The 14,000-nt window shown below is 44.2% G+C and overlaps 1 protein-coding gene across 1 annotated transcript in view; it reads right to left on the reverse strand.

The window, feature by feature from the left end:
• Positions 1-13,339, reverse strand: part of LOC122547326 (HHIP-like protein 1) — a gene marked incomplete at its 5' end in the record, with an annotated part of 22,118 nt that extends 8,779 nt beyond the window's left edge. The window contains 3 exons of the mRNA XM_043685971.1: positions 2,076-2,158; positions 9,054-9,135; positions 13,093-13,339. Of these exons, the coding sequence (XP_043541906.1) occupies positions 2,076-2,158; positions 9,054-9,135; positions 13,093-13,339 (412 nt within the window). The remainder of the gene's footprint in view (positions 1-2,075; positions 2,159-9,053; positions 9,136-13,092) is intronic.
• Positions 13,340-14,000: the final 661 nt, after the last annotated feature.

Consider the following 14,000-nt stretch of genomic DNA (forward strand, 5'->3'; position numbering starts at 1 on the left):
GAGTGTATGAAAGAGAGCTTGTGTATGAGAGAGGGTCTGCGTGAGTGTGTGTTTGTGTATGTGTTTATAGTGTAGTGTGGTCACCTGTAGTGTGACATGAACCCAAAGTCCCGGTTGAGGCCATTCCCATGGGTACTGAACTTAACTATCATCCTCTGCTCGGCCACATTGCGTTGTTGCCTGTCCTGAAGTCCGCCTTGAAGGATGGTCACAGGTAGGTCCAAGATCAAATTTCCTGGACCGCTGAAGTGTTCTCTGACTGGTGGGGGGAAGGGAACACTCCTGTCTGTTGATTGTTTTGTGGTACCCATTCACTGTCCATAAGTGACCAAGCAGAGGCTGATAGCCAAATTTGGGACCCATGGAGATGGTGTCACCTGGGACCTTGGGTTCATGTCACACTGCAGGTGACCCCAATGCACTATACACACACACACACAAAGTGTGTGGCCAGTTTATTCAGCCAGTGCAGATAATGATAGGTTGAATGGTTTCCTTTTGTGGTGTAACTTTTCTATGGTTCTATGCTGTCAAATCACAGAATGATTTGGAGATGCCGGTGTTGGACTGGGGTGTACAAAGTTAAAAATCACACAACACCAGGTTATAGTCCAACAGGTTTAATTGGAAGCACACTAGCTTTCGGAGCGACAATCACCTGATGAAGGAGCGTCGCTCCGAAAGCTAGTGTGCTTCCAATTAAACCTGTTGGACTATAACCTGGTGTTGTGTGATTTTTAACCAATCACAGAATCATATCTAAGTTGGACATTGTGTTTAGGGTTTTGCAAGTTTCGGCTTAAGGGAAGGCAATAGCCTAGTGGTATTGTCAATAGCCTGTTGATCCAGAAACTCAGCTAATGTTCTGGAGACCTGGAACCTGGGTTTGAATCCCGCCTTCCTGGTAGTGGAAATGATTTCAATAATAATGTGGAGTTAAGAGTCTAATGATGACTGTAAACCCATTATCAATTGTCAGGAAAAATCCACCTGGTTCACTAACATCCTTTAGAGAGGGAAATCTGACATCCTTACCTGGTCTGGCCTACATGTGACTCTAGACCCACAGCAATGTGTGGAGGTGCCACTGTTGGACTGGGGTATAAAAAGGTTATAGTTCAATGAGTTTATTTAAAATCACAAGCTTTTGGAGCGCTGTCTCTTCATCAGGTGAAGTGGAGTGGGACTCCCTCTGGTGCCATGTAAGTTTGGATTTTGTCCACAGTAATGTGGTTAACTCTTAACTATTCTCTGGGCAATTAGGGATGGGCAATAAATGCTGTCCTAGCCAGTGAAACCCTCATCTTGTGGATGAATTTAAAAAAAGACGTGCTTTGGCATTGTCAGTTAGTTTGGAGATCGTGAGCGCTGCAGATGCTGGAGAGTCAGAGTGGATAAAGACTGGTGCTGGAAAAGCACAGCAGGTCAAGCAGCATCCAAGGAGCAGGAGAGTGAACGCTTACTGAAGGGATATACTGTTTGATACGGTCCACCAACTTTTGAGACATGTGACATACCTGGCATTATACTGGCACTGAAATTCATATGCCACATTTGTCATTTGTTTGAGAGGGAGGGTGTCTTTTTGGCTTGGTGGGTGTATCCTGTAACTGGCAGACATCATTTATCCCAGTAGCTTCACATGTTCAAACTGAGGGAGACCCTACCTTTCCCAGGTCATCTGAGGTAGACCAGGGAATTTAAAACCCCAAATCTGGCAGCTTTAGACCTACTCATGAATGTACCTGACATGCAGCATGAAATTTCAGATGAGGATGGCCACTATTTCAGATAATGGCTTGTATGATCATTCCTGAAGAAGGGCTTATGCCCGAAACGTCGATTCTCCTGTTCCTTGGATGCTGCCTGACCTGCTGCGCTTTTCCAGCAACACATTTTCAGCCGTGTATGATCTGTCCATACCTTAGAAAGATGTTGTTTCTGTTTGTTTTGGTATTCTTGTGAATTATCCTGATGAGTGCCCAACGAAAAACTTTCACAAGTCTTTCACCTTTTATCTTGCAATACGTAATTGATGAGTGACAGAGAATGTCAGAACGAGGGAAAACACTTACTTGGTTTCGGCACAAAATTGATGAGGCGGCTTTTCACTTTAACCGGTAAAGGATTATACTGACACGCTCCTGGTGGTGCCCTCCTGGTTTTTTGGGGGTCGGGGTAGGGGGAGAGGCAGAATGAGAATTAGGATTTGACGGTTTCAATCTTCAAGAAAACACCTTAAATTTCCTTTCACTTTCCTTCCACTCCACTGCTGGGCTCAAACCTGGAACAAAACACTGATAAACTACAATCACATTGCCTGCCACTTTCACCACTGCGCCCTGCTCCCTGGCCAAGCCTCTGTCTCAGGCTTGCTGCAGTGCTCCAGTGAAGCTCAGTGTAAGCTGGAAGAACAGCTCCTTGCTTTCCACTTTGGGGACCCTGCAGCCCTCCAGACTCCACATCGAGTTTAACAATTCTAGAGTCTGAACACTGCCTTTCATGTCTTTTACCCAGCCCCACATCCCAGGCCCTGTCATAGAATGAGTTGCTTTCAGCACAGCCAAACCATTTTCAGCCTCGATTATCATCTATCCAGCTTCTCCTTTTCTCTGGCTTATGATCAACAATGTTTTTGCCTGCTTCCCCCTTTTCCTCTCACTTTCTCGCCCTCTCTTTCTGGGCTCTGTCTCGAGGTATCTGCTCACTCCTTCCCCCCATCCCCGCAAACAAGATCACTACCACCTTTTCGTAGCTGCTTCAACTTCTGACAAAGACACACTGGACTCAAAACATTAATTCTGTTCTTCTCTCTCCACAGATGCAGCCAGACCTGCTGAGTTTCTCCAGCAATTTCTGTTTTTGAAGCAAATGAACTGCTTGACATATATATGCACCAATATTTTCAACACAATGTTATCGCAGAATTGAGACTACCCTTTACGTACTCAATCTGTGGATGTCTACTCTGACAGAGCGAGCAAACAAGTCAAAGGGTTGGTGCTGTCGATGAAAATGCTCAAAGATTCATGCTCTTCTCTGTCAGCTGGTGTGAAGTGTGAAGATAGTAAATTCTGATTTTTTGGGGTTAATAGACAAATCAGCCAGAACTCCCACATTGTGGGCAGAATCTCCAAGTGTCAGAGATGGTGAAGTAGGAGGTGACAGAGATATTTAATGAGGCGGGATGCTACTGTAGCCAATCTCTGCTACCTTCCCATCCCCAATGGAATTAAAGTCTGGGTGGGCACGTCAACGTTTGACCCTCCTGCCACCAAATTAAACACCACTCTACAGGCCTCAACACACAACCACTAGCATTGTACCATCCATGCATGTGCTTAATGGCTCCCTTACTCAGTGTCTGCAAGGAACCACGAACATGGGCAACAAGGTCGGCTCCTGAGAGATACCCCCTTCCCCGTGCGTTTGATGTGTCTGACCCCCATCTCACTGTAACCACCATCGCTGGAAACCATTCCCTCCCCCCGCCCCCAACAACAACATCCTTACCCCCAGGAAACTTGCTAATAGATACTGTGGCTCCATATGGACTCTCTCAATGGTAGCTGCAGCATTTGAGTGGAGACTGCCGATATTGGAGGCGTCCTGGCTTCAAGAGGCTGGCAGCCTTATCAGGTCGGGGGGGGGGGCGCTCTGAGCCCAAGGTCCTCATTCCAAATGAAGGCCCTCCAGTGTTCTTGGAACTACCTGATGGAGGATGCAGGGCTCCTTCCGTACAAGATGCAGCAGAGCCCAGTCAGTCAGTGAGTCAAAGCCAAAAACAGACATTGCTGGGAATGTTCAGGAGGGTTCTGAGGAAGGGTCACTGAACTCAAAACATTAACTCTGATGCTGCCAGACCTGCTGAGCTCTTCCTGCAACTTCGGTTTTTGTTTCTGATTTTCGGCACCCGCGGTTCTTTCAGTCTTTAGCCACCAGAAGAGGATTTTACATCTTACAGCTGCCCCGTCGCCCCCCCCCCCCCCGGTGGTACACGTGGATGTTCCAGGGAATTTAAAACAAAAATTAATTCAGGGGATGTGGGTGGTGAGCTACTTTCCTGAATCAATGCCCGTAGGGAGGGAATTCCAGGATTCTGACCCAGCGACACTGAAGGAACGGTGATATATTTCCAAATTGGGATGGTGAGTGGCTTGGAGGGGCACTTGCTGAGGTGATGTTCCCATGTCTCTGCTGCCCTTGTCCTTCCAGATGGGAGTGGTCCTGGGTTTGGAAGGTGCTGTTCAGCAGTATAGGTGAGTCGCTCCCTGATTCTGGGTGCAGCATGTACTGTGACTATGTACTGTGTACTGTGACTGTGTAGTCTGTACTGTGTACTGTAACTGTGTACTGTGTACTGCGTACTATGTACTGTGACTGTGTCCTGTGACTCTGTACTGTGTACTGTGACTGTGTAGTCTGTACTGTGTACTGTGACTATGTACTGTGTACTGTGACTGTGTACTGTGACTCTGTACTGTGTACTGTGACTGTGTACTGTGTGCTGTGATTGTGTACTGTGACTGTGTACTGTGACTGTACACTGTGACTGTGTACAGTGAACTCTGTACTGTGACTGTGACTATGTACTGAGTACTGTGACTGTGTACTGTGACTGCGTATTGTGAACTCTGTATTGTGACTGTGTACTTTGTGTACTGTGTACTGTGACTGTACACTGTGACTGTGTACTGTGAACTCTGTACTGTGACTGAGACTATGTACTGAGTACTGTGACTGTGTACTGTGACTGCGTATTGTGAACTCTGTATTGTGACTGTGTACTTTGTGTACTGTGTACTGTGACTGTACACTGTGACTGCGTACTGTGAACTCTGTATTTGACTGTGACTGTGTACTGTGATTGTGTACCGTGTATTGTGACTGTGTACTGTGACTGTGTACTGTGTACTGTGACTGTGTATTGTGACTGTGTACTATGTGTACTGTGTACTGTGACTGTACACTGTGACTGTGTACTGTGAACTCTGTATTTGACTGTGACTGTGTACTGTGTACTGTGCATACTGTATACTGTGACTGTGTACTGTGACTGTGTACTGTGACTATGACTGTGTACTGTGACCGTGACTGTGTAATGTGACTGTGTACTGTGCACTTTGTGCACTATGTAGTGTGACTGTGTTCTGTATACTGTGACTGTGTACTGTGACTGTGGATGTGTACTGTGAACTCTGTACTGTTATTGTGTACTGTGACCTGTGACCATGTACTGTGACTGTGTACTGTGACCTGTGTAATTTGTTGAAACTTTATTGCTGGAACAGCACAGCAGGTCAGGCAGCATCCAGGGAACAGGAGATTCAACGCTTCGGGCACAGGCCCTGAAGAAGGGCCTGTGCCCGAAACGTTGAATCTCCTGTTCCCTGGATGCTGCCTGACCTGCTGTGCTGTTCCAGCAATAAAGTTTCAACTTTGATCTCCAGCATCTGCAGACCTCACTTTCTCCTGTGTAATTTGTGTACTGCATACTGTGTACTGCGTACTGTGACTGTGTGCTGTGTATGCGTAATGTGACTGTGTACTGTGACTATGTACTCTGGTTGTATACTGTGTACAGTGATTGTTTACTGTGACTATGTATTCTGGCTGTGAACTGTGTACTCTGTACTGTGTACTGTGACTGGGTACTTTGTACAATGACTGTGTACTGTGTACTGTGACTATATACTGTGTACTGTGACTGTGTACTGTGTAATGTGACTGTGTACTGTGACTGTGCAATGTGTACTGTGACTGAGTACTGTGTACTGTGACTGTGTGCTGTGTATTGTGTACATTGACTGTGTACTGTGACTATGTACTGTGACCGTGTACTGTGTACTATAACTGTGTACTGTGACTGTGTCCTGTGTACTGTGACTGTGGACTGTGTACTGTGACTGCATACTGTGTATTGCGTATTATGATGGTGTACTGTGATGGTGTACTGTGTACTGTCACTGTGACTGTGTACTGTGACTGTGTACTGTGTGTACTGTGACTGTGTACTGTGTGTACTGTGTACTGTGACTGTGTACTGTGAACTCTGTACTGTGACTGTGACTGTGTACTGTAACTGTGTACTGTTATTGTGTGCTGTGACCTGTGACCACATACTGTGACTGTGCACGGTGTACTGTGACTGTGTGCTGTGTACTGTGTACATTGACTGTGTACTGTGACTGTGTACTGTGACTGTATACTGTGACCGTGTACTGTGTACTGTGACTGTGTACTGTGACAGTGTCCTGTGTACTGTGTAGTGTGACTGCATATTGTGTACTGCGTATTATGACTGTGTACTGTGATGATGCACTGTGTACTGTCACTGTGACTGTGTACTGTGATTCTGCAGTGTGTACTGTGTACTGTAATTATGTACTATGTACTGTGATGGTGTACTTTGACAGTGCACAGTGTAGTGTGACTGTGACTGTGTCCTGTGACTCTGTACTGTGACTGTGTACTGTGACGGTGTGCTGTATACTGTGACTGTGTACTGTGACTGCGTATTATGACTGTGACTGCGTACTGTGTACTATGATGTGTACTGTGACTGTGTATTGTGACTGTGTACTGTGCACTGTGAGTGTGTACTGTGTACTGTGACTGTACACTGTGACTGTGTACTGTGAACTCTGTACTGTGATTGTGACTGTGTACTGTGACTGTACACTGTGACTGTGTACTGTGAACTCTGTACTGTGACCTGTGACCATGTACTGTGACTGTGTACTGTGCACTTTGTGCACTATGTAGTGTGACTGTTCTGTGACTGTGACTGTGACTATATACTGTCTACTGTGTACTGCTTACTGTGACTGTGTACTGTGACTGTGTACAGCCTACTGTGTACTGCGTACTGTGTACTGCTTACTGTGTACTGTGACTGTGTGCTGTGTACTGCGTAATGTGACTGTGTACTGTGACTATGTACTCTGGTTGTGTACTGTGACTGTGTACTGTGATTCTGTACTGTGACTGTATACTGTGTACTGTGACTGTGTACTATGACTATGTACTCTGAGTGTGAACTGTGTACTGTGACTGTGTACTGTGTAATGTGACTGTGTACTGTGACTGAGTACTGTGCACTGTGACTGTGCACTGTGTACTGTGACTGAGTACTGTGTACTGTGACTGTGTGCTGTGTACTGTGTACATTGACTGTGTACTGTGGACTGTGACTGTGTCCTGTGTACTGTCACTGTGACTGTGTACTGTGGTTCTGTAGTGTGTACTGTGTATTGTAACTGTGTACTATGTACTGTGATGGTGTACTTTGACAGTGCACTGTGTAGTGTGACTGTGACTGTGTCCTGTGACTCTGTATTGTGTACTGTGACTGTGTACTGTGACGGTGTACTGTATACTGTGATTGTGTACTATGTACTGTGACTATGACTGCGTATTGTGACTGTGACTGTGTACTGTGACTGTGTACTGTTACCGTGTACTGTGTACTGTGACTGTGTACTATGTACTGTGACTGTGTACTGTGACTGTTTGCACACAGGCACTGAAACTTTGAGAGGGTTCAAACTTAAGGTGTTGATGGACTGCCAACCAAGCGGGCTGCTTTCTCCTGGATGACATTGAGCTGCTTGAGTGTTGGAGCTGCCCCCATCCAGGCAAGTGGGGAGTATTCCATCACACTCCTGACTTGTGCCTGGTAGATGATGGACAGGTTTTGGGGAGACAGGAGGTGCGTTACACACTGCAATATTCCCAGCCTCAGACCTGCTCTTGTCGCCACAGTATTGATATGGCTGGTCCAGTTCAGTTTCTAGTCAACAACAACCCTCAGGAGTCACAGATGTATGTGTAAAGCTCCATACAGAAAGCCATACACATCTGGCAGGTTCACATATTAAAATCATACATATCCTAATGATTTAAAACTAATGGAAAATCACTTGTGCAAGAGTACAGTGTATGCTCATCATGATAGATGATTCATGGGAACATATAATAATTGCCTTGTTTTCTTCATGCACTGAAATCTCTACACTTGTTTTCAGTTAATATCTAAAATGCAGTTCCTATCAAGATGCTTTCATATATTACGAGGAACAAGATTGAATGCAGTTCTTGTCCCTCATGACTCTGAGAACAGCGAAGGGTGAGTGGTGACTCACACTAAAATTGTAAATTCATAAATACTTGCTGTGAGTTAAATTTGATGTACATTTGTTTGGCGTGACTTTGCTACTGTTAATTCCAGCAAATCTGTAAGGAATAGTTCACAACTCTCAGACCAGGATCAGAACAGAGGTTTGAACATATTGAGTTGAGAAGACATGTTGAGGTTGCACAGGACATTGGTGAGGCCTCTTCTGGAATATTGTGTCCGGTTCTGGTCGCCTTGTTATAGGAAGGATACTATTAAGCTGGCGAGAGTCCAGAAGAGATTTCCCAGGATGTTGTCGGGTACGGCATTTTAGATTTGGAATGAAAGGCTGGACAGACAGGGCATTTTTCACTGGAGTGTAGGATGTTGAAAGGTGGCCTTATTAAAGTTTATATAACCATGAGGGATATAGATAGAGTTAATGGGGGTTGTCTTTTCCCTAGGACCGGGAATTTCAAAACTAGTGGGGGCATATTTTTAAGGTGAGAGGAGAGAGATTTGAAAAAGACATGAGAGGCACATTTTTTCACACAGAAGGTGGTTTGCATGTGACTGAATTTCCAGAGGAAGTGCTGGATGTGGGTACGGTTATGATTTTTCAAAGATCCTTACATAAGTGCATGAACAGGAAAGGTTTGGAGGGATATGGGCCTGGAGCAGGCAGATGGGACTGGTTTAGTTTGCAGTTATGTTCGGCATGGACTGGCTGGACCCAAAGGCTCTGTTTGTGTGCTGTATGACTATGTGACTCCATATAATTCTCCTAAAAATACCTATAGAGCAAGCATATTAAATATACAACATCCTGGGTGTGCAGATTATGAGTTTGGTTCATTTACACACAAGACACACCACAATCATTGAGGTATCCCACTTGGATTGATTTTTATCATATGCAGATGTTCCTTTGCCTTACCGTGAAGGATCAACAATTTTGTAAACCACTCCAGTAGCAGATGTGGACGTAGGAATCCGTGTAGACAGGAAATATAATTCTCCTGGAAAGAAAAATTATTTGCAAGAGACATCAGTGGATGCATCCTGACTTCATTACTGTCTAAAGATTCAGCTGTAACTGTTCATCTTGAGAATGTCATAGTGGCTTTCAATTTCACTTTTATTCCTATCGTGTTTCAGCAGAGCCCAAGCTGTATTATATTAAATAAACCACTTATCCAAGAGTAGCCATCACTGTTAGAACAGCCAATATGGGCATGAGGATCACCAAAGTGGAAGCCAGCTAAACAATTTGGTTTCAGGACATGAAGAGAATTCCCTGCTCTTTCTCAGATAAATGTGATTGAACAGCTCAGACCTCAGTTTAACATTTCATTTTAAAGATGGTGTATCCCGGATTTGCAGAGCTCCCTCCCGCAATCCCCTTGAAATGGGTGATATGACATTCAGGAATAAGATGGGAAGGTACACTTCCACACTCTGCTGTGTCAAATCATATTTTCAAACTGAACCCAGTGATGCCTTTATTGAGTAAGGATGGCTTGGAAAATGGATAAATGGGAATTTTATGAGACATAGGAATAGCAGTAGGCCATTCAGCCTATTGAGCCTGCCCCACCATTCAATGAGACCATGGGTGACAATCCCTCAGCTCCACTCTCCTGCCTTTTCCCCAAAAACCTTCGATTCCCCTATACGGATCAAAAACCTGTCTCCCTCAGCCTTGAACATACTGAATGGCCCAGCCTCGACAGCCCTCTGTGGTAAAGAATTCCACAGATTCACCATCCTCTGAGAGCAGAAATTCCTCTTCAGCTCTGTCTGAGATGTACAATTCCTCATTGTGACAGGATGCCCTCTGGTTCTAGACTCTCCCACAAAGGGAAACATCATTTCTGCATCTATTCTGTCAAGTCCCCACAGCATTTTGTATTTTTCAATAAGATCGCCTCTCATTCCTCTATATTCCAACAGACACAAGCCAACCTACTCAACATCTCCTCATAAAACAGGTCTACCAACCCGGTATCAGCCAAAGTGCACCTTCTCTGGACTGCCTCCAACTCCAGTATAGCTTTCCTTCGATAAAGGTCCCAAAACTGTTCACAACATTCAAGCTGTGGTCTGAATAGTGTCTTACATAGTTTTGGTGAAACGTCCCTTTTGTTTTTACTTATTCCCTTTGGAATAGAGATCAATATCCCATTAGCCTTCCCTACTTGGATATGAGCTTTTTATGATTCATGATCAAAGATTCCCAAATCCCTCAGCTCCCTAGCTTCTTGCAGCCTTTCACCATGTAAAGAATATTGAGCTCCTCTATTCTTCCTGCCAAAGTGGATAACCTCATATTTCCAGATATCATGTAGCATCTGCCATGATTTTGCCTACTCACTTAATCTGTCCATATCTCTCTTTTATCCCTCCACACATATCCCTCCAACCCTTTCCTATTCATGGGCTTATGCAAATATCTTTTAAATGTATTGTGCCCACATCCACCACTTCCTCAGAAAATTTATTCCACATACGAACCACCCTCAGTGTAAAAACATTTGCCTCTCATGTCTTTTTAAAATCTTTTTCCTCACACCTTAAAAATGTGCCTCTTGGTCTTGAGACCCCCAATCCTAGGGAAAAAAATAACGACCATTAAATTTATCTATACCTCTCATTATTTTATAAACTTCTACCAGATCGCCTCTCAACCTCCTACGCTCCAGTGAAACAAGTCCTAGCCTTTCCAGCCTTTTGCTATAACCCACGCCCTCCATTCCCAGCAACATCCTGGTGAATTTGTTCTGAACCCTCTCCAGCTTAACAATATCCTTCCTATAACAGGGTGACCAGAATTGGACACAGTATTCCAGCAGAGGCCTCACCACTGTTCTGTACAACCTCAACATGGCATCCCAACTCCTATAGGAGAAAGTGAGGACTGCAGATGCTGGAGATCAGAGCTGAAAATGTGTTGCTGGAAAAGCGCAGCAGGTCAGTCAGCATCTAAGGAGCAGGAGAATCGACGTTTCGGGCATGAGCCCTTCTTCAGGAATATTTCCTGAAGAAGGGCTCTTGCCCGAAACATCGATTCTCCTGCCCCTTGGATGCTGCCTGACCTGCTGCGCTTTTCCAGCAACTCATTTTCAGTCCCAACTCCTATACTCAATGCCTGAACAATGAAGGCAAGTATGCTAAATATCTTTTTAACTATCCTGACTGTATGTGAAACAAACTTCAACGAGTTATCTATCAGACCTCTAAGTCCTTCTCTTCTACAATACTGCCTAAAGACCTACTATTAATTGTTATAAGCCCTACCCTTGTTTGATCGAGTGGTGTAACAGTCTCAAGGGGCAGAATGGTCTCATCCAGTTCCATTCTTACATAAGCTGGTGTCAGCTTTAGCATCTTCATGATGAGAGGACAGCACTGCCTCAGTACTGCAGAGAAATGTCAGTCTCAAACGTAACCTCTGGATAAACAGGCATGAGCAAATGACTGAGCCATAGCTGACATAATCTGCATTAGTTATTTAAAGACTCTAGAATGATGATAAGATTGACATCAACAAAAAGATTAAGTTAAAATAGGATTGAATGTCCTCAGTGTTGATTTCAATAGTTATTTCGTTACAAAGTGGGAATCTCTGATAACAACAATAACTTGAGTTTACATGTCATTTTCCAAAGAGAAATAAGTGGCCCAGATCTTTACAGGAATTCTAACAAGAAAGGTTTGTTTGAGAGGCTGATCAAAAGGGAATTATAATAGTCAACTGGAGAAGCAACAAAGACATGAAGGAGAGGTTCAGTAGCGAGTGAGCTGAGGCAGGGATTCAGAAAATAAGGTTGCAAAGATAAAAATCAGAAGTCACGCGACACCAGGTTATAGTCCAAAAGGTTTATTTGAAATGATAAGCTTTCGGAACCCTGCTCCTTCAGTGCTCCAAAAGCTTGTGAGTTCAAATAAACCTGTTGGACTATAACCTGGTGTCGTGTGACTTCTGACTTTGTCCACCCCAGTCCAACACCAGCACCTCCACATCAAAGATAACAGGGGACAGTCTTACTGAGGTGTGTATGAGGCCAGAACCACATCTCAGTGACAGATACATCAAAGCTGCAAGTTCAGACAGTTGCCAGAGAGATGGAAGAGGATAGTAACTGGGAAAAGGTATAGTTTCAGTCATCCAATATTTAGTGGGAGGAAGCTTCTGCTCATCCAGAACTGGACATTGGACAATGCAGTGTTACAAATCAGGCCAAGGAGGGTTTGAGAGAGCAAGGAGGAACTGGAAATCAACATATTGGGCAACCTGAAGTTGTACTTTTGGGTGAAATTGTTCAGGAGCAGCAGAGTGATGAGAGATAAGAGCAGGGTAAAGGTAAATGCTTGGGTGGAGGGGAGTATTGAGGTTACTGGGCAGAACAGAAGAAAAAGCCATTGATGTACTCTTTACCAACAACTGGTTAGATAGGATTGGGATTCAGCAACAGGAATTCTACCAAATTCTACCAATGATGGGAGGAAGAGCTTGAAGGAGGACAGTGTGGTCATCAATATAAAAGACTGCAGACAGATCAAAAATCGGCATAATGGGGAGGAGATTACCATGGTTACAGTCAAACAAGGTGTCATCTGTGACTTTGATAGTGATCTCTCAGTGCTCTTGTGGGAAAGAAAGTTAGTTGCAGGACTTGTGAGAAAGGTGGATATAGACATTAGTAAAGACTGTGTCTAGCTGATCCCAGAATCTGGAACTATCACAGATATCAGGGCAGAGAAGTGATAGGTTGGACTATTTCAAATTAAAGAGGTAAAAACAATGACTGCAGATGCTGGAAACCAGATTCTGGATTAGTGGTGCTGGAAAAGCACAGCAGTTCAGGCAGCATCAAAGCACTCTCCTTCACACACACACACTCTCTCACCCTCTTAAACTGTTAGTAAAAATGTTATTGATGCGGATCAGTCCGCTTTAGACCGACGAAAATTACCTGCCTCATCCTCAGCGAAGGAGATAATGTACCGATAATATTTGTTCAATAGTCCTGGGAACAGACATGTCTGACCTCTTCCCATGCAGATCTTATAATCATACCAGCTCCCTGTTCTAGAATCTTCAGCTAGTGCCATCAGACGCCTGGTTACAGAGAAGAACAATGAGTTAAGAAAGCTAATGAAATAAAAGTGATTGCCGCTGAAGATTGTGATTTTAACCAAGTGAGGATTAAAGTGAGTGATCTTTTTTATTCACTCACAGGATGTGGGTGTTGCTGGCTTATTATCCATCCCTTGAGAAGGTGGTAGTGGGCTGAAATGGGACACTCTATATTCAATGCCCAGTGCCTGTTCCAAAATGAGGAGAGATGTCTCAAAGACTAGTCAAGCACCATCTGATCTTCTCTGCTATTTTTAGACTGCTGAATGGATCTCTCTAACTTCAAACCTAATGTTAATCTGGCCTGGTGCCCCTCCTGTGCAGTATAACCTCGTATACCTCACTCTAAGTCCCCTATGATCTGTCGTACTGCTCACAAAACAATATGTTTCACTGTATTTAGGCACATGCGAATACGAGAAATAAAATCAAAATCAAATATAATCAAAGAATTGTACCTCACATTCTAAGGGCAGAACATTCTCAGTCTCTGAACAGTGTGGGCATTGCTGAGAGAGTTGGAACAATGGAGTGAGTTTGGCATTGAGGAAGGATCAACATCAAGAGCAAAATGTCTAGGTTTCCATCCAAGTGTTGAATGGTGAGACAGGAGTCATTTTTCTAAGTCATGAGAGCTTTATTTGCATTCATTTGCTGACTTCAACACATCTTTATTACCCAATCCAGCCTCAAAGATGCAGTTTCCCATTCTCCCACCCACTGAGTGGAGATTAGATGGTAAAT

Source organism: Chiloscyllium plagiosum, unplaced genomic scaffold, assembly GCF_004010195.1.
Source record: "Chiloscyllium plagiosum isolate BGI_BamShark_2017 unplaced genomic scaffold, ASM401019v2 scaf_13064, whole genome shotgun sequence".
Lineage (NCBI taxonomy): Eukaryota > Metazoa > Chordata > Chondrichthyes > Orectolobiformes > Hemiscylliidae > Chiloscyllium > Chiloscyllium plagiosum.